The sequence below is a fragment of the Lissotriton vulgaris genome, chromosome 9 (genome assembly GCF_964263255.1).
Source record: "Lissotriton vulgaris chromosome 9, aLisVul1.2, whole genome shotgun sequence".
NCBI lineage: Eukaryota > Metazoa > Chordata > Amphibia > Caudata > Salamandridae > Lissotriton > Lissotriton vulgaris.
In genome coordinates this window covers 31,111,221-31,131,821 of record NC_141697.1, presented here as the reverse complement: position 1 = coordinate 31,131,821, position 20,601 = coordinate 31,111,221, and the positions used below count along the sequence as shown (strand labels likewise).

Here is a 20,601-nt window from a genome sequence, read left to right as displayed (position 1 = left end):
CCCCTATGCTCAATTACTGCGCATCAAACGCATAGTCTCTAAAGAAGATCAATGCAAATCACAAATGAAGTACACCCTTGAACGTTTAAAAGCCAGAGGATACCCTCCACCTATTCTGGATTTGGCAATGTCTAGAAGTGAGAAAACAAGTAGGTCTGCCTTGTTGCAACCAAAGTCCAAAGATCAATCTGACCGGATGGTCGTGGTATCCAAGTACTCTAATACTTCGAACCGATTTCAAGCTATTATCCGAAAACATTGGTCTATTCTGACACTAGAACCAGACTTCAAGGGTCTTTTTAAACAACCACCCACCTTTGCCTATACAAGAGGGAGAAACCTGAAAGATCTTTTGTGTAAATCCAACCAGGAAGATAATCTCACGGTATACAAGGGATTGAAACCTTGTTACAACTGTTCGAATTGTAACAATTGCATCACCGGTAACATCATATGCCAACCCATGAAAGGACACTCCATCAGACTCAAAGTGAATGCCACCTGCAATTCCAACAATGTCATTTATCTTCTCAAGTGTCCGTGCGGCAAATGCTATGTAGGCCACACTGAGAGAAAAATCCGCACCAGGATTTTAGAACATAAAAGCAACATCCGCACCAACAACATTAAATCAAGTGTGGCTTCTCATTTTACCGAATTCAGACACACTGTTGCTCAACTAAAATTCCAGGTTTTGGAACAAGTTCAAATCACCCAGAACAACAAGAACAATCTACTAAAGCGAGAATTTTTGGATCCGATACCTTGCCACGATGGTGCCCAACGGGCTGAATGATCGCATCGAATTTTTATGTTATTTATAATTGTTTCTCATTTTTTCTCTCTATGAACCTTTGCTTACATTTTTCATTATGTCCTACTGTTTTCTTTTGACTATTCCATCATGGAGACCTATTTTTTCGTTTCCCCTTCACACTGCATGGTCCGTTTTCTATTTTTACCACCCGCGATTCACCACCCCTCCTCTTTGTTTACTATCTGGATATTTAACACACACGCGTTTACCGTATGGTTGCACCTCTGTCTCGCCGGCACATCGCGAGGCATTACTTTCAAATTCACCAAGTAAGTAGCATTAGGGAAGTTTGCCTCCCGCTTTATTTTTAATGTGCACGAGGTTGTCATTCACGTTTGAAACTGGGTATTTGATTATGGACACACTCGTCTTTACGTTTCTTTCACTACTGGGTTTGTGTACACCTAGTACTTTCTATTCACTTTGACGGTTCCGTTTACTACATTTTTATCACTTTAGACCACCGTTTTTCAGCGGATTCACTTTTTTAACTCTGTGAGTGGCTCAGCTTTCATTTTCGTACTATTTCTTCACCGCTTTTTGCATGCACCTGACTGACTTGTCTCGGTTGTTTTCACGCCCATATACTGACTCTGGTTTCATTCTATGTTTTCATTGTAGAGTATTCCCTTGAGAAAGGGCTCTTGCCCGAAATGCATCGGGACTTTTGTTGAGGATTGCTAATGTGGATTTACCCAGTGTGCCATAACACCAGTTTGTTTTGACATATAAAAATGAATTTGAATACAAGAAAAATATTCACATCAAGTGAATAAAAACTTATGAAAGTAAACATATAGACTCGTGACCAATTTGTCTATGGAATAAGACTACGGTCCTTTTGTTGTGCACTAGAGTGTTCCCCTCCCAGCAGGGGGACCCCTGAATTCTATTGTTGACTCTCCACACTGCTTGGCCAGACGGTGTCATACTCTGGTTGCACACTACAACCTCTCAACTTCACGCTACCGTTAGGAATATTTACGCTGTGCGAGCTCCCACTCTTCGTTGATTTGATGAGTATACCCCTGGATGAGAACTAGGATTACAGGTAAATAACTAATCCTTCTCCAGTATTGGAAGCGTTCATAGATTCACATGCGACCCACCCTCCTCCCCTGAGAGGCTCACCTAGGATTTAGCACAAAGAGTGTTTATGGCACAAGTGTGCGAAAATCTGAGGGCAAAAGGTTCTCTCAGGGGGGTTCTAGAGGGTGAGGAGCTCTGATTGGTTCAGGGAAAAGTTTGGTCTCTTTTACATAACAAAGGTTATGGGTTGCACAAGGGAAATGGGCCTAGGCCTCTTTTCAGTTTGCTATACTACTAAGCATTGCTTTTTTATGTACCAAAGACTCCTGTCTTGACAACGGGTAATGATTCAGGCATGTGAATCTATGAAAGCTTCCAATACTGGAGAACGACAGGTACAGGTATGTAACTTGTTTTCTTAACATCATTCAAGCCAGATACTTACCAAGGTTTCTGACAAGCAAGACAGTCTTTTCTCGATTACCTGCCAACATTTTCTGCTCTGCCAGTTCCTTCAAAATAAGAGAGGCTCCTCTGGTATGACTCTAAGAGAGCTTTGAGTTTCCTCATTGACCTTAACAAAGACCATCATGTAGCTGATGAGCTATTTGTGGGGTTATGTGGGACCAAAAAGGCAAGGAAGTGCAAAAGAGCGCTCTATCAAGTGGCTAGTCCGCTGGGTTAAAATCTGCTGTGTACTGGAGAAGAAGGAAACCTCAGAAGGTGTGTGGACGCATTCCACCAGGGTCAAGGCCCCTACGACATCACTGGCAAGGGGGTGCCAGTTCTGGAAAACTGTCATGATGGAACTCAGGCATCGAGCACACATTCACAAAACACAGCTGCCTTGAAAGCCAGTACTGGTGGAAGGGCCATTGTGTTCATCAGTCCTGCAAAACTTTCTAATCTGAGTAGACTACATAGGACCACTCCAAACCCCAATCAGATCAGTTGTTTGTGGCCTTTTGCAAACAAGGGACGAAGCAAGGTTAGCCAGATGAACTGTTTTCTGCAATCCTCGTTATCAACAAGCAAACAAGTTTTTAAGTGGAAGGAAGAGTCACGGTTCATTCATTCAGGGGTATATGCACATGCAGATCTTTCAAAGAGATTTACAGTGCAGCTATAAGGTAGCACTTGTATTCATTTTTGAAGCTGTTTTGTATCATTACAGGAAAAAGCTAGTGATACTGAATTGAAGCACATGTTACCACACTCCCAGGTATTGATTGCCCTGTGTTCTGTTCAAGGTATGTGAATCTATGGACAATCCAGTGGTGGAGAAGAAGAATTAAAGTGAATGTATTCTCCGGTATTGATAGCATTCATAGATTCATCAAATGACACACCTGCCTTTGCTAGTGAGGCAAATATTAAAAAGAATGTTACTGTCTGTGCTACCAGAACCTCATATTCATTGAAGTGTAACACCATTATGTACATAGCATGTCAATCAATGAATGGTATTAATGCTGAAGAGCTATAGTAAACGTAAGTGACTTTTATCTTCTGAACCAGTTCTTTCTACCTCTCAGTGATGTTATTTTGTTAAGATTGGAAATCTTATAGCCCTGATGAACTGACTACCAGATTTCAAATAAATTATGTTCTCCTGCTCTGTACATACTTGCATCTAACAGATGATGGGCAGTCATTTAATTCGGAAATGTCAGAATGTGCTGAGGCTGGTATATTTCATTGCAACTGTTTTGTGCTGCCAGTCAGATTGAACATGAAACATTATTGAAGTGACAGGACAGACGTGCATACATGCCCAGGAATATTTTAAAGTGGCTTTTTATTTGGTTTTTTTACAGGCTGTCTGTCGAAACAATGGTTTTTTCTCCTACCACATGCCCAACTGGTTTGGTACCACGAAACACGCAAAGCCTCTCGTGCAAAAATTATGCTCTCATGAGCACTTATTGTGCAGCAAGACTTGCTACAACTCAGTCAACATAGCATTCCTTATTGATGGCTCAAGCAGCGTAGGCGATATAAACTTTCGATTGATGCTGGACTTTATAGGTAACATTGCTAAGGCATTTGAGATCTCAGACATTGGTGCAAAGGTCGGTGCCGTGCAGTTCACATACGACCAGCGTACAGAGTTTAGCCTCACTGACTTCACCAACAAGGAGGACATCTTCAAAGCTTTGCGTGGAATCCGCTATATGAGTGGCGGCACAGCCACTGGAGATGCCATTTCTTTCACAGTTCGAAATCTTTTCCGGCCCCTTCGGGAAGGTCATAACAAGAACTTCCTCATTATCTTAACAGATGGTCAGTCCTATGATGATGTCCGAGGTCCAGCTAATGCAGCACAAAGAGCAGGTAATTACTGTGTAGAAGAATGCCATTCAAAATGCTGACACTAAATCATGTTTGCTTTTGCTGTTCCAATATTGTCACTATTACCATCATGTAACCTACATTATTTGCAGTCTCCTTCAAGATAAATTAAGATAAAAGGAATGTCCTTAAAGTGCTGAGGTGAATTTGAGAACTGTGAATGGAAGTAACAGTGTGGGTAGGCAAGTCCGAGAAAAGGCCATATTGCAATGTCAGTGTTGCAATTGGCAAAGCTATGGCTAGTCCAGAAGTGACAGTGTATTCTACTTGTAATTACCTTTTCCAAATTCAGTTAAATATTGTTCTACAAAAGCTAATGAGTCCATTTGCTGTTACCCTTGTATTAGCCTTCATAGTATCAACACTAAGGCCCTCAATTTATGGAGGTCTGTGTGAGCACTCATGTCATGCTATGTAAACGAAATTATCAAATTGTGCAACGATTTTAACGCTCCCTGTGTGTAGTTCTAAAAAGCAGTGGAGAAAATTTAGTATTTGGAAGACATAAATTGTAGCTCACTATGAGATCTCAGAACAACTTCCTCCAAGGAATAATCTCTTCCAGTAAACATAATAAGCATATCTAAAGGCAACATTTCCCATTCTTTTACATTTATAATTAAAACAAGTGTACTCTGTTAACTAAGTTAAATACCTTTTTATTTCCCTTATTTGAAAAATGGATGAAATGAGGTTACTAGGGGCAGGGCTCACGAAAGAGGAAGTTGATATTGTTACTTTGTGGCAGCAGATTGTTGAGGCACAGAGAATGCAGTGCAGTGACAGTCAGGTCTTTAGCATTGGGGGCAGATTTACTAACTGTTTGCTTTGAGTTTTGTGGCATAGCCTTAATGCAAAATCCTTTTTAGTATTTACTAAGCCACACAAATCCACTTTGTGTGGTTCAGCAATACAAAGTAACGCACAACAGCAGCGCCTAAAGCTGGCTTGCTTTGGGAAGGTGTCCATGGGCATTCCCATGCACCCACCCATGAATGTTGGCGCATTCCCAGATTTACTAAAGCTAGTTAATCTGGGAATGCGTCTAAACGCTGTGCCTTCCCCTGTGAGGCTTAAGGAGGAGAGATTTTTTTTTCCTCGTTATACGTCTTCTCTCTATACGTGTGCTGCATTCTGCAGTACACATAGAAAGAGAAATATGCCTCTACTGATTGTTTTGTAGTGTAGTTCCTATATTCCCAATAGGCTTTGCGCATTGGAATAATATATACTATAGTTTAGACGTAGGACTGAGGTCGACTAGGTCTCTATCGAATATATAAATTGTGAGTGCCAGCTAGCTCAGAGGTTACTAGAAACTTTCTCGAATTCACAAGAAGGGATTAGTTTCTGACAACCACATAAACATGACAACTTTGTTTCCCAAGAATAATAAATCAATCTCTAGAGTCGCGGAAACAATAGATAACTATTTTACTCAGTCAATCGTGCATGCTTCGTTTCACCAGAAGTGCTGAGAAAATAGAGAGACAGGCGTTTTCAATAAAAGGTATTTATTGAACAGTCTTCTTTCTCAAGCATAAGAAATGTACTGCTACAATCGTAATACTGGTTATAAAGTACAAGGTATATAATACGATAAGTATTATAAAGTAGTACTGTAAAAGCATGATATGGTTTCTAAGCCATAAAATACCTAAAATACATACAGTGATAAAATAATGACTAAAAGTACTCAATTGGTGCTAAAATACGCCTACCCCGGTGTACTAACCCTAAGTCTAGTACAAGGGAAGAAGTGAGGTGTAGCTTACGTTTAGTATTCTTTGCCAAGAATCTATTCCAAGAATTCTCTAAGGGTCTAATCAGCGCCGTAACTTGGTTTTAGAATGAAGGAGGTCTTGTATCTCTTTCTCAAGACTCGATTTTCCAGCAACCCGCAAGGGTAGCCTGGGAACACTGGAGCTGGATCTCTCGGCTTGGGAAAAGATAGCGTCTCTCAGTGCGTCAGCTGGAGGGTCGGCTTCCTTCTCCACTTGCTTCTGCAGGGCACTGCGTCGGGCAAGTAGATAGTCGAACTGCTCCAAACGACTGTGTGTTTGTCTTTTGGCATATTTATACCTTGAAGGTGCTGAGTTTGACGTATGATTGGACATAATAAAGTCATCAAAGACTCAGTTCTTTGAAAACTCCATGATTTCCTAGATAAATTAGTATTCAGGCAAGGGGAGGTCCCTAGCTGCTGAAGGCGGGGTTTTCTAAGAAATCATTGTGGATTCTCGGAACTTAGTGGAAGTAGCCATGCCGTATTTGGGCTGCACAGGCTCAGTCTAAATATGGTAATGATTTCTATGCCCATATAAGGATCGGGTAATTTATACCTATATAGGGGCATGAATCGGGAAAATTACACTCAGGTCCTAGATTCCTACACAACAGTTTTTCTTCTCACCGTTGACTGGAGGAGGCTGACAACTTCTTGGGGGTGAGATCGCCTTCAACAGGCAGTCATTGAGATTGGGGAAGACTGGCACCACTTACTTCCGAAGGTGTATTGCAACCATGGCCCTCACTCTTGTGAACACTTGAGGGGGACTTGTGAGACCAAAGGGGAGCACAACAAACTGACAATGCTGTTGTTCCTTCATGAACCGCAGGTAGTGCTGATGGGTCTGCAGGATGGGTATATGGACGTAGGCGTCCTGCTGACGCAAAATGCTACCATACTAGGCCTCAAACTCTACATACTATGGCGAGTCATATTTTAACAGGTCCCGCTATATTTAGGACCTACTCGTCCATTCTGGCAAGTTGACAAAGACCAGGTGTTATTGTTAATCACAAAGTGAAGAAGCAATAAAGATGCCTTTCATTTCACAATTCGTACAGCAGGTCAGAAGTCTGTTTACAATTACTTTTTCCTTCCCTGACTGCAGAGTTCCAAGATTTTGTAAAGTGAACTGTCTGACCTGCTGTACGAATTGTGAAATGAAAGGCTGTAGATTTTTCCTAAACCACATTTTAAATAGCTAATAAGTCAACCGTACAAACTTTTTGAGATATATTTCAGTAGTTGTCAAAAAGCTCATTTTTTGTACTTCTGAGTGATGTGAAAAATATTTTAATAGGATGAAAAACAAATCAGAACACTTTACTTGATTATATGCAAATAATAAATATGTGTTCGAGGCATATGAGCTGCAGATTGCACACTGTGCAAAGATCGCCACCTAGTGTTGGGCCCGGATGTTTGCAATTTGTTGTTGTCCTGAAAAGTTCTTTGGAAGTAACGAGGTAGGTGACTCCTACTTTGGACCACATTGCGCATGGGCATCGGCTCCATCCCCAGATTGTTTATTCCGCCATCGGGCTCGGATGGGTTTCCTCGCTCCAGTTTGGTACCAAATTTCCTTCGGCGCGCAATCCTCACCCAGTTTGACGGTATTGTTTCGATCGCAATCCACTATGACGCGATTCTTCACCACTTCGAAATCTTCGATTCCGGTCATCGACGAAGGCCTTCGGGCCTACCTAGGCCTTACTTTCTGGCTCATGGAAAGGACGCCATTCAAGAAGTGTCCCCGATGTGGGTTGAAGTTTCCCCACACCGACCTACATGAGGTGTGCAACCTTTGCCTCTCACCGGAGCACGCGGCCAAAGACTGTTCCGCTTGTGCCTCATTCAGCTCCAAGAAGACGATTTGGGACCGACGAGCTCAAAGAACTATGGCTCTCTCGTCAGCTTCGATCCCCGACGACATCTTTGAAGAGGGAGTCGACGTGTCAGAACACCAGCACGTCGAATAGAGTACCAGCTCCTCAGATGCTGAAGACTCCGACGTCGAGGACATCACTCCAGCTCAACGGGTCGTAAGTAAGACCGTCAATCCCAACCCTTCCTCAACACCCTCACAAAGGCTTCGGTCACACCTTCACCTTCGGGCCCGGGTGCACATCGAGAGACTGCTTCCCACGCCCCGCCTTCGGGCCCAGCAAAGAAGCCCACTAGGCTTTCAGGCAACTCGGGCTCGAGGCAGCCTAACTCCTGTGCCGATCCTATATCGACACCGAAGAAGAAGCCATCTTCCTCAACCATGCCGACCATTGCTCCGACACCTAAGCACACAGTGCAGAAGACTGCCGAAACCGCACTCGGAGGCAAGTGAAAAACGCCTAAAGCTCCAGATTCACACGCTTCGGAGCCGAAAAAACACCCGGAACCCAAAAAACAGGTCCCGGTAAAAGACATTTCAAAAGGGCACACTTCTAAGCCAAAAGACCCAAGGCCAGCTACCGACTCAGTGCCGAAAAAACCTACGGAGCCGAAAACTTCGACGGCGAAGGATCTGCCCTACACAGAGGACTTTTTCACACCAGATCCCAATCAGAAAACTCTTGTAAAGGATCCTAAGACCGGTCAATTGACTCTCAGCTCCAAGAAGAGACCACTTGAGGCGTCAGCACCTCCTCCCCCTCCAAAGAAGAGAGACATTGCAACCTATCCATTAAGGGTCCCTACCACCTTCCCATACTGTTCCTCCTCCTACACCTCCTCCACCACATCATTCACCTACACCATCCACTAATCCAGACGATGATGTAGACACAGACTCTGATGACACAGGTGGGGGTGCACATGACCCAGCAGGGACCAATAGTCCCCCTCAGTCACCTAATCCATGGGATGATTACAACACCCCTGATGTGCCTTACGTCCCACAAGACGATGTATACCCTTCCAGACCTTCCCCACCAGAGGACACAATATGTTTTAACCTACTAGTCCAAAGAGCTGCCCAATATCATGGGGTAGACTTACACACCGATGCAGTGGAGGAAGATTTCCTATTAGACACTTTTGATAACACATAAATGTCTACTGCCATTTTGCCAATGCGTAAGGGTGTCATCAAGCACGCAACAGAGGTTTTTAAGGATCCTGTCAGGGCTAGGGTCCTCAGTCCTCGCATTGAGAAAAAATATAAAGCTGCCCCTACAGATCCAGTTTATATTAAAGGTCCAGCACCATTAGATTCTTTAGTAGTGTCTAATGCACGTAAACGTGCTAACTCTCAGACATCAGGTGACGCCGCAGCACCAGACAAAGAATCTAAGTTCCTTGACGTCTCCGGCAAACGAATAGCGTCACAAGCAGCTAACATCTGGCGCATTGCCAACACCCAAGCGTTACTGGCAAGATATGATAGGGCACATTATGATAAACTAGAGTCCATAATGCAGCATCTACCAGACAAATACAAAAATAGGGCCAATGAACTTATACAGGAAGGTAAAAATATACTTCTATTCGTTGTGCCCTAGATGCTGCAGATACCACCTCAAGGGCAATCAATACCAGCACCCTTCTACGTAGACATGCCTGGCGACGTATTTCAGGTTTCTGATCGATACATCTGCCAGTGGATTCCTCACCTTGTGAATATCCCCCTTGCGTCAGCAACGTTCGGAAAATTCTTTGTAGCACGCCGGCGTGGACGACGTCATAGGAGCACGGCATCGCGCGCGACTCCATCTGACGTCACCGACCCCATATTAGGCCTACGCCGGCGTGATGACATCAGTTCCCTGTTTTACGCGTCATCGACGCTAGCAGTTCCTGGGATCTTCTGCGATTCAGATAGTGACTTTGTTACTATTTGTGTGTTACTGTGTTTCTGTTCTTTGTCAAAGATGTCGTCGAAGAAGACTGGGTTTAAGCAGTGCGGCTCGTGTGCCCGGATGATGTCTATGACAGATACTCACGACGATTGTTTGTGGTGTCTAGGTTCAGACCATGATGTCAAAGTTCTGTCGATCCTGCTTTAAGATGAACCCTAAGGCTCTACGAGAACGAGAGGCAAAACTTCTGCTGGCAAAGGTGAAAGGTAAAGAAGCCAAGAGATCTTAGAGATCAAGGTCTAGGCGCTCGAGAACGAAGCAGAAGTCGCGATCGAAGTCTCGATCGAGGTCGGAGTCGGCATCGAGGTCGGCTTCGGAACATGCTTCGGGTTCCTCGAAGAAAAAGCACAAGAGGAAGAAGCATAGTTCAAGGAATCATTCTGGGTCATCGGACTCGAAGAGGAAGTCTTCTTCTCGAAGACATAAAAAGGATTTTGTGTCTCCTTCTCCTGTTTGTGAGCCTGAAGATGGTGCTTCGCCTGCAGGATCTCAAGAGAAATCTCCGGATCCGGAGCTGGAACCGAATCCGGATTCATGTCAGTCTTCGGAGCATGAAGAAGACGTGGAGATCCCTCGGGCACCGACTCCAGTGGATAACCCAGAGGGTCAAGAGGAGCCGAATCTGGAGCAGCCTCCTTCGGAGCAGCCATTGGGTTCGTACCCTCACTTTCCTGGTCCTGGTCAGGACCCTTTGCATTTTCTTAATGCCATGTTTATCATGGGTCCATTGTCATTTAACTTGGGTGTCCCTCAAGCATATGCTCCGGCGCCTTTTCTGCCGTTTATGCCAACGCCATATCCACCCTGGCTCGGTACGGCGCCGCCGAGGTCATCGACTCTAGACGCGGCTTCGCCTGCTCCGGAGCGACCTCGGGATTTGGATCGGGGTTCGACGCCGGTTCCGGCTTCCCATCCTCCAACTGTTCCGGTTCCTCGTTCGACGCCGGCTCCGACTCCGTCGGAGTCATTACCGGATCCGACGTCTTTGGTTCGTATGGAGTGGTCGAGGCGTAGAGCCCAACGTCTCCTGGAGGAGAAGGAATATGAGGACCCGGATGTGGAGGAAGGAGAACTTCAGGAGCAGGATGATTTATTTGTGGATCTCCATAGTGCAAGTGATCTAGAACTTTCTCCAGAATGGGGGTTGCCTGCAGTTTCGGATGCACCCTCTAAGGATGTGGCGCCATACCATGTGCTTATTAAAAAGGCTACTGAGCTGCTAAATTTGACTTTACCTACAGTGGAGTTCAAATCTAATATCCTCACGGAGGTATTACATTCGCCTTCATCAGTTGTTGAGCCGACTCTGCCATTCACGGAGGCTCTGACAGAACCAATTTTGGATTACTGGAAAAAAACATTATCTGCTCCTGCAGTGTCCAGATCAGTGGCAAGGCGATATAGGGTAGTACCTGGTGACCCTGAGTTCTTGACTTCTCACCCTTCGCCAGGGAGTCTGGTGGTGCAAGCCGCTTGTTCGAACAGGTCAGCAGGCTCTTTTCCCCAGGTACCTGGAGATAAAGACTCCAAAAATTTGGATCAAACTGCTAAAAAGGTTTTCGCATCAGGTAGCATTGCTTTGAAGTGTACGAATGCTACTTACCTACTGGGCAGATACGTGCATGCCTTAATGGATTCGGTAAAGCAATTGTCAGCTAAGCTTCTGGAGGAAGATAGAAAGAACTTTAATGAGGTTGTCTCTGACACTCAGGCTGCAGCTCGCCAGGTTATTCAAAGTGGCATGGACGAACTCTGTGGCCAGGATAATGGGTTGGCTAAAATCTTCTGAGTTTTCAGCTGACGTTCAGGCTACTCTTATGGATTTGCCTTTTGATGGCACTGGCCTCTTTGGAAAGAAAGCGGATGCGGCATTGGAGATGTTCAAAGACAGCCGGGCGACGGCTAGATCTTTGGGCCTGCAAACTAGAAGCTCTTCCATCAGGAAGTACAGAGGCTTTGGGATGTCCACTTTTCGTCCCTATAAACAAAGCCAACAACAGCAACAACAACAGAACCCTTTGTATAAGTCATACAGAGGTAGACAAAAGGGTCGTGCCTGTGGACGTCAGGCCTCCTCCTCCTCTACTTCCTCCTCTAATACCCACCCCCCACCTACATCAGCAAAGCAGCCCTAGATCCACCATTCCGGATCATGCGGGTCCGGTAGGGGGTCGGCTTACTCATTTTCTACGGGATTGGGAATCGGTTACATCAGATCTTTGGGATCTCAATCTCGTAGAAAATGGGTATTCACTTACTTTTCAGGAGTTCCCTTCCAATTACCCTCCTTGCCAAGGTTATTGTTCGGAGGACCACCTGCTACTCCTGTAGGAAGAAGTCCAGGCACTGATCAGAAAGGGTGCAATAGAGGTGGTTCCAGAGCAGGAGAGGGGTCAGGGGTGCTACTCCCGGTATTTCCTGATCCCCAAAAAGGATGGCAGACTTCGACCAATCCTGGATCTCAGGATCTTGAACTTGTATCTGAAACAAGAAAAGTTCAAGATGCTCACTCTTGCGCAGGTTCTTCAAGCGCTGTTGGAAGAAGATTGGATGGTGTCAATCGACTTGCAGGATGCTTATTTCCACATCCCCATCCTGAAGTCGCACAGGAAGTATCTCCGTTTTACTGTGGGGTCGCACCACTACCAGTTTGCGGTCCTTCCGTTTGGACTTACTACTGTGCCTCGAGTTTTCACCAAGGTGATGGCAGTGGTGGCAGCACATCTCAGGAGGTCGGGGATACCTGTATTCCCGTATCTGGACGACTGGCTGATCAAAGCGGAGTCGCCAGAGAAGGTGCTCAGTCATCTGCAAGAGACAACTCAGTTGTTGCACAGGTTGGATTTTTTGATAAATGTACCCAAGTCTCACCTGGTGCCCTCCCAGCGCAACCTGTTCATAGGTGCAGTACTGAACAAAACTGTATGTCGTGCATTCCCTCCTTCTCAAAGGATTCGCTTCATACAGGAAATGATTCTGTTATTCTACAATGGAGCGGTTGTTCCAGTCCTGAAGGTCCTTCGTCTGCTCGGTCTGATGGCTTCTTGCATTCTGTTGGTCAACCATGCACGCTGGCACATGAGGGCACTCCAGTGGTGCCTCCGCAGGCAGTGGTATCAGCACAACGTAGATCTCAGGGAGTTAGCGAGGATCTCCAGAGAAACTGCAGCGGATTTGACTTGGTGGGGCGTGGAAGGCAATCTGTCTCAGGGAAAGCCTTTTCAACTGCCTCCATCGGTGGCCACAGTGATAACGGATGCATCCACTCTAGGATGGGGTGCTCATCTGGGGGATCTGGAGGTCAAAGGGCTTTGGTCTCACTGCCTTATATTGATGTGGGGTCCTTCGTTTCTTCAAAGGGCTTTGGTCTCCAGAGGAAAGGTTGCTTCACATCAACCTTTTAGAGTTGCGGGCGATACGTCTGGCGCTCAAGGCCTTCCTCCCTTCCCTTCGCGGTCAGTCGGTTCAAGTCCTAACGGACAACACGACCGCGATGTGGTATGTCAACAAGCAGGGAGGAGTAGGGTCGCAGTGTCTCTGCATAGAGGCTCTGCGTCTCTGGTCCTGGGTTCAGGACCATCAGATTTGCCTGATGGCAAATCATCTGGCAGGAGTTCTGAACGTACGTGCAGACCTTCTCAGTCGGCAGTTCTCTGACGACCACGAGTGGAGGCTCCATCCGGAGGTTGTTCACGACATCTTTCAGATGTGGGGGACTCCTCGAGTGGAATTGTTCGCCACTCGCGAGAATGCTCACTGCCTGTCATTCTGCAGTCTCCAGTATCCGATGCAAGGAGATTTGGGGGACGCGTTTCAGTTGAGTTGGGGAAGTCAACTCCTTTATACGTTTCCTCCCATACCTTTGATTCCTCGGGTTCTGAGTATTCACCAAGTGCTTAGCAGTAGTGGCAGTGCATTTAAGAAGACAGCACATCCATGTCTTCCCGTACCTCGACAACTGGCTCATAAAAGCCAGCTCATACAATCAATGCGTGGAACACACTCTTGCCACAATCCAACTGCTCCACAACTTGGGGTTCACAATAAATCACACCAAGTCTCATCTACAACGATCCAAAGTACAACAATACCTAGGTGCCACAAACATCTCAACAGCGCTAGCTTATCTCACTCCAGCAAGGATATCCAGCATGCAAACTCTTCTAACAAAGTTTCAGCTACAACACTCCCTTCCAGCACAAGTGTTCATGCAACTCATAGGGATGATGGCCTCTTGCATTTTCATAGTACCCGCTACAAGAGTGCTTATCACGTCAATGGAACCAGGCTCAAGGTCACTTAACAGACCTAGTGTTGGTAGACGTTCTGACTCATCGCTCTCTGCAGTGGTGGAACACCAAAAACCTTTCCAAGGGACGACCGTTCCTAGAGCCAGTTCCTCAGGTAATCTTGACTGCAGACGCATCTCTCTCCGGCTGGGAAGCCCACCTACTGCAACACACCATGCAAGGCAGGTGGACACTGCAACAAAAATTACTCCACATCAATCCACTAGAGTTATTAGCAATATCCTAGCACTAAAAGCTTTCCAGAAGCAAGTATCAAACAAAGCTGTGTTAGTCCGCACAGACAACATGACAGCCATGAATTACATACAGAATCAGGGAGGCACACACTCCCTGCAACTCTCTCAACTAGCACAGGACATATGGCGATGGGCTATACCTCAAAACATATTCCTTATAGGCCAACATGTTCCGGGAATATAAAATACCGTTGCGGATCTGTTAAGTCGTCAAACACAACAGACCCACGAGTGGGAACTTCATATGCAAGTTCTTCAGCCATTCTTTCAGATGTGGGGACAACCTCAGATAGACCTATTTGCCACCCACGAAAACGTCAAATGCTGAAGCTTCGCCGCCAGATATCCACACCCACTGTCCAAAGGCAATACGATATGGATGAACTGTTCAAACGGATTGGCGTACGCTTTTCCACCTCTACCACTCATGCCACTAGTAGTACGCAAAGTACAGCAGCATTCTCTGACCCTCATCCTAGTTGCTCCAACGTGGGTCAGACAACTGTGGTACACCACACTGCTACAACTGTCTGTAGTACCGCACCAAAAATTGCACCTGCCTCCACGCCTCTTAGCACAGAACCGTGGAGAGATCAGACACCCGGACCCAGCTCAGCTCAACCTTGCGATCTGGCTCCTGAAATCCTAGAATTTGGATATCTGAACCTTCCTCCAAACTGCATTAATGTCATAAAAGAAGCTAGACGTCCAACCACTAGGGCATGTTATGCAGCCAAGTGGAAACGATTTGTAATTTATTGTCACAATAACAATTTTAATCCCCTAGATGTGTCTATTCAACACATCATAGGATACTTACTGCATCTCCATAGATGTAACTTACCCTATACGTCTATTAGACTACATCTTGCTACAATAGCAGCATATCTGCAAAACAGACAACAACTATCTCTGTTCAGAGCGCCTGCCATTAAAGCCTTTATGGAAGGCCTTAAAAGAATAATTCCTCCCAGAGTACCACCTTCACATGTGTGGAATTTAAATGTTGTTCTCACACGCTTAATGGGACCTCCCTTCGAAATCTTACACAAATGTGAATTACAATTTTTAACGTGGAAAGTTGCGTTCCTAGTAGCTATTACTTCTCAGCAGAGAGTTAGTGAACAACAAGCACTAGCCATTCAAGAACCCTTCTTGCAAATGCATCATAATAAGGTAGATCTGCGTACTAATCCAAAATTCCTGCCCAAAGTCATTTCTCCTTTCCATCTCAATCAATCGGTGGAACTGCCCGTTTTCATCTCGCAACCACAGACAGTAGCAGAAAGAGCTCTTCACACATTAGATTTATTGTCAAGTGCATACAGATTTGTTACCACGTACGTTATCTGTTCCTCCTAAAGCCCACTCTACAAGAAAGATAGGGGCTTTAATGCCATTTTTAGGGAACATTCCCTTAGATGACATCTGTAGAGCAGCTACATGGTCTACAGCGCACAGTCACAAAACACTATTGTGTAGATGTGCAAACCAACCAACAAGCTAATGTGGGCCAGGCTGTTCTCAAAACATTATTCCAAACTACTGCAACAGATAGGAGTGGTCGCCGCTAGGAATGGGTACTGCTATACAATCTATGCACAGTGTGCACTCTGCAGCTCATATGCCTCGAACGGAAAATGCTACTTACCAGTATGCCTCTGTTCTTGGCATGTAGAGCTGCAGAGTTGCACACGCCTCCCCGGCTACCCTTGTCTGTTCCAGTATCCTCTTAATTTGATACAAATTACATGGGCATCCTTCCTTTTTCTTGCAAAGCTCCATCATTTCCCTAATGGGGAAAAACAATCTGGGGATGGAGCCGAAGCCCGTGCACAATGTGGTCCAAAGGAGGAGTCACCTATCTCGTGACTTCCATAGAACTTTTCAGGACAACGGCAAACTGCAAACATCTGGGCCCAACACTAGGTGGGAATCTATGCACAGTGTGCAACTCTGCAGCTCTACATCCCAAGAACAGATGTATACTTGTAAGTAGCATTTTCCTTCTCTTCCAGGGGATCCTCATCAATAGTCATAAGCACTGAATATTCCTGCCCATGTGCGGGGACCCCGGAAATAATATAAAAATTATATATGGAAACTGTGTGTGTGTGTATATATATATATATGTGTGTGTGTGTATATATATATATTTATATATATATATATATATTATATATATATATATATTCACTGAAAAAACATAAGTTTCAGGCCTTATATAGTTAGGAATTAGCATTTAAAAAACCTTTGAAATTCACTCAAAAAACTATCAGTTTTTGGGGTGTTATAGTTAGCTGGACATTTCACTCATACAAAACCATTGAAATTGCTCCTATATAGTTAGTTATACTAAATATATTTCGCGCACCCGCTATACACTGCTGATGATGTCACATATTAGATCATTCATGACATGGTCAGTGACATTACTGATGACATCTCAAATGACATCACTGATGACATCATCCAGTGAATGTGGTTTGCTTTGTTATTTAAATATGCATTATATATATAGCAATTTGCATTGAAGAATGAGTGAATATATATATATATATATATATATATATATATATATATATATATATATATATATATATATATATATATATATATATATATATATATATATAAATATTTGGATGGAGGATTTAGTAGCAGTGTAATTGACTGTTTACTTGACCAATTTATAGTGTCTCACTAAATATAGTGGATAGTGACTAAACTGTGTAAATATCTTTATCACTTTGTCAGTTGTTGTGTACACTGAATCTACAGTTGGTTACTAGCTATGTGAAAGTCTATATTAGTTATTGATTAGGTAACTGAGAATTTGTATGGGAGTGTGAAAGTGTATGTGGTTCGGTGGGGGGTGTCCAAAGATGTGTGAATAGTTGATTCAGTAGATATATGAAGTTAAAACTACATGCTCTAACAGTTTGGGTGAGTAATTCTCTTTTTAGGTGTGGTGTTGAGCAAATGTATTTCTCAATGGTACATGTCCAACAAACTAGAAAAATAAAAGGCAGTGTATGTGTCAGTTGTTGTATATAAATAAGTATACATAAGACTCAATGATTGTGTGAGTGACTGTATGGATAACTGTATACTTGTAATCTATACTACTATTATAAAGAGAGAACTGTGTCCTTTGAGCCAGGTAAACTCAAAAAGTACACCTCCAATGCCAACACCCAATACAGCGTTGGAAAGGGGAGGTCCAGGAGATGGACATAGGCTATATAAAAATAAAAAATAAACGTAATTAAAAAAATGTACCATAAAAAAAAGTAGTCCCTTGAAAGTAGCGCCGGCCGCGAGGTGCGTCATGACATCAGGTGCGAGGGGAGGAGCGGCGTACGCTGACGTCCGAGCATTGATCGCAAAGAGTGGAGACTGGAGGACTGGTGAGACGTGATTGGAGCAACCGACGCTGACGTCCGAGCATTGATTGCAAAGAGCGGAGACTGGAGGACTGGTGAGACGTGATTGGAGCAACCGAGAGGCGAAGAAAGGGGGACCCGATAAACGAGAGACGTGTGGTGAGTAGCAGAGAGGGTCAGGAAAGGGGTCACTCACTTGTGTGATAGTCACAAGGAAACAGCGCTAGGAAGGGGGCGGAGTGACGTGATGCTGAGGCGGCCAGAGAGCAGGTATTGAGGTACAAAGACCGAGCGCACGGGAAGGGGTGCTGTGACAAGGTGTAGTAGATGCCGCTTGGGAAGGGGTGCTGTGACAAGGTGTAGTAGATGCCGCGTGGGAAGGGAATAGCTATGATGTATACAGCCAGCTGGAGTTCAAGGGATATGGCAGACGGCTTGAGAGGGCTGGTATGCGTAGAGAGAACCAAATAGCGGCTTTTGCAGTATGATCATCCTTCAGCACAGTCAGAAAGTCAGTGAGCAAACTAACAAGAGTGGATATGATGCAGATGTGTCTACAGAAGTCGAAAGAATGCTGCCCTAGCATCTAAAAAGGTGACCAGGAGGTGGAAAAGTGGGCTCTTATGCAAACCCAAACATGGTCTGAAAGAAAAGGTTTAAATACACCCAGAGCCTAACCGATCCCTTTTTCTACGTGCAGGCGGGGCCTCTGAAGCCTAATTGCTCCCGGAGAACGTCGGGACGTGCTGCTAGTAATGATTTTAAAATTCACTAAGTATGACTTACTATCTAAATGAATAGATGAAGTGGTGTTTGTATAAGTGTTTTGCTAAGTAAATATGTAAGTATGATCCATTGTTTGCATAAGTGAGTAGGATGACTTCATATAAGAATAGTATGTGTGCTGTTGTTTAATGTCGATATAGGTGTATAAGTATTTTTGATAGTGTTCTATTGTTCATTGACAGCATGTATGAGTGAATCTACAGGTAAGTGATTAGATGTGTGTATACATCTATGAATCACTGAGTGGATTTTTAGATACTTGTATTGCTGTGACGATGGATTCAAATATGATACTCTGTATTTTACAAAGAGTGATGAAAGATTTTAATAGTGTATGAAAAGGTGTAAGATTGTCTCATGGATGATGTCATCAGAGATGTCATCAGTGATGTCATCAGTGATGTCACTGACCATGTCATGAATGATCTAATATGTGACATTATCACCAGTGGATTGCGGGTGCGCGAAATATAGCTAGTACAACTAACTATATAGGAGCAATTTCAATGGTTTTGTATGAGTGAAATGTCCAGCTAACTATAACACCCCTAAAACGTATAGTTTTTTGAGTGAATTTCAAAGGTTTTTTAAATGCTAATTCCTAACTATATAAGGACTGAAACCTATGTTTTTTTCAGTGAATTTCAAAGGTTTTTTATATGCTAATTCCTTACTGTATAAGGTCTGAAACCTTTGTTTTTTTCAGTGAATTTGCAAGGTTTTTTTAATGCTAATTCCTAACTATATAAGGCCTGAAACCTATGGTTTTTTCAGTGAATTCGCAAGGTTTTTTAAATGCAAATTCTGTTAGCGGATAATGTTTAAATATGTTAATATCCTTGTGGGACCACCTGAGCAGCCCTAGGGGGTCAGGTTGTTTCTACCCTGCCCCCTTTGCCTAGGGGGTCATGGACACTCAACCCTGCCCCCTTTCCACGTTTTCATCTTTTATTGTTAACTTTCTTTTAAAACCACTAAATTGCGGCGGTAGGGTTTGCTCTCCGAGCACTCACAGGGCACTCTCCGAGCACTTCCCGTGCGCGAACCTAGAGAATTTTTTTAAATTTCTTTTAAATAAACATTATTTTTGACCTTTGGAGTCCTTTAGAGGCCCCCTGAGAAGGCCTAGGGGGTCATGAACACTCAACCCTGCCCCTTTTCCACGTTTTCATCTTTTATTAACTTTCTTTTAAAACCACAAAATGGCGGCGGTAGGGTGCGCTCTCCGAGCACTCACAGGGCACTCTCCGAGCACTTCTCCTGCACGGACCTATAGAATTTTTTTTTTTTTTAAATAAATATTATTTTTGACCTTTGGAGTCCTTCAGGGAACCCCTTTCTACGTTTTCATCTTTTATTGTTCACTTTCTTTTGAAACCACAAAATGGTGGCGATATTGCACTCTATACTGCAAGTCTTACATCATACCACAATCACTTGGCAACTACCTCATAAATTACAAACAAACAATTCTTACTTTCTAAATATAAATTTAATCTTCAGAATTTTCAAAATTTAAAAGAACTTTCAACATTAACTGATCTGGTATTTCTTCTTCATTCACATCTTCTGGATTCTCCTCATGAAAAGTCTGCAATGAAATTTCCTGGCACTCTATGGTGTCCAAACATTCTACAAATTCATCATCCACAGACTGATCAAAGAATTCCATCATGTCTTCGCCTCCAACATCAACTTGATTATTACTGATACTGTCAATTTCTGGTTCATTCATAATCTCAATATAGGTTGCAGAAAATTCATAAAAAATTACAACAGCCTCCTCATTGCGGTGATCCATTTTATATTAAAATGTTCTTGCTGTAACTTGGAAAGAAAAATAAATCACTTTAATTTATCGTTTTTAGAAATACTTAATATTAAACTAGCTTTATCAAGTCTTTAGTAATAAGGATACTGCACTGCTGTTAGGGTATTATAAAAAGACAAGGCAGCATTGGTATTTCAAAAATTACAGCAATGCAGTTACATTTACACGGTTCCCATACTATCATGCAATCTCCATGTCTTTACATTTCAATAAG

The 20,601-nt window shown here is 43.8% G+C and overlaps 1 protein-coding gene across 1 annotated transcript in view; it reads left to right on the top strand.

The window, feature by feature from the left end:
* Positions 1-20,601, top strand: part of COCH (cochlin) — a 432,915-nt gene that overhangs the window by 364,846 nt on the left and 47,468 nt on the right. Inside the window, exon 11 of the mRNA XM_086936983.1 lies at positions 3,664-4,180. Coding sequence (XP_086793109.1) covers positions 3,664-4,180 — 517 coding nt within the window. The remainder of the gene's footprint in view (positions 1-3,663; positions 4,181-20,601) is intronic.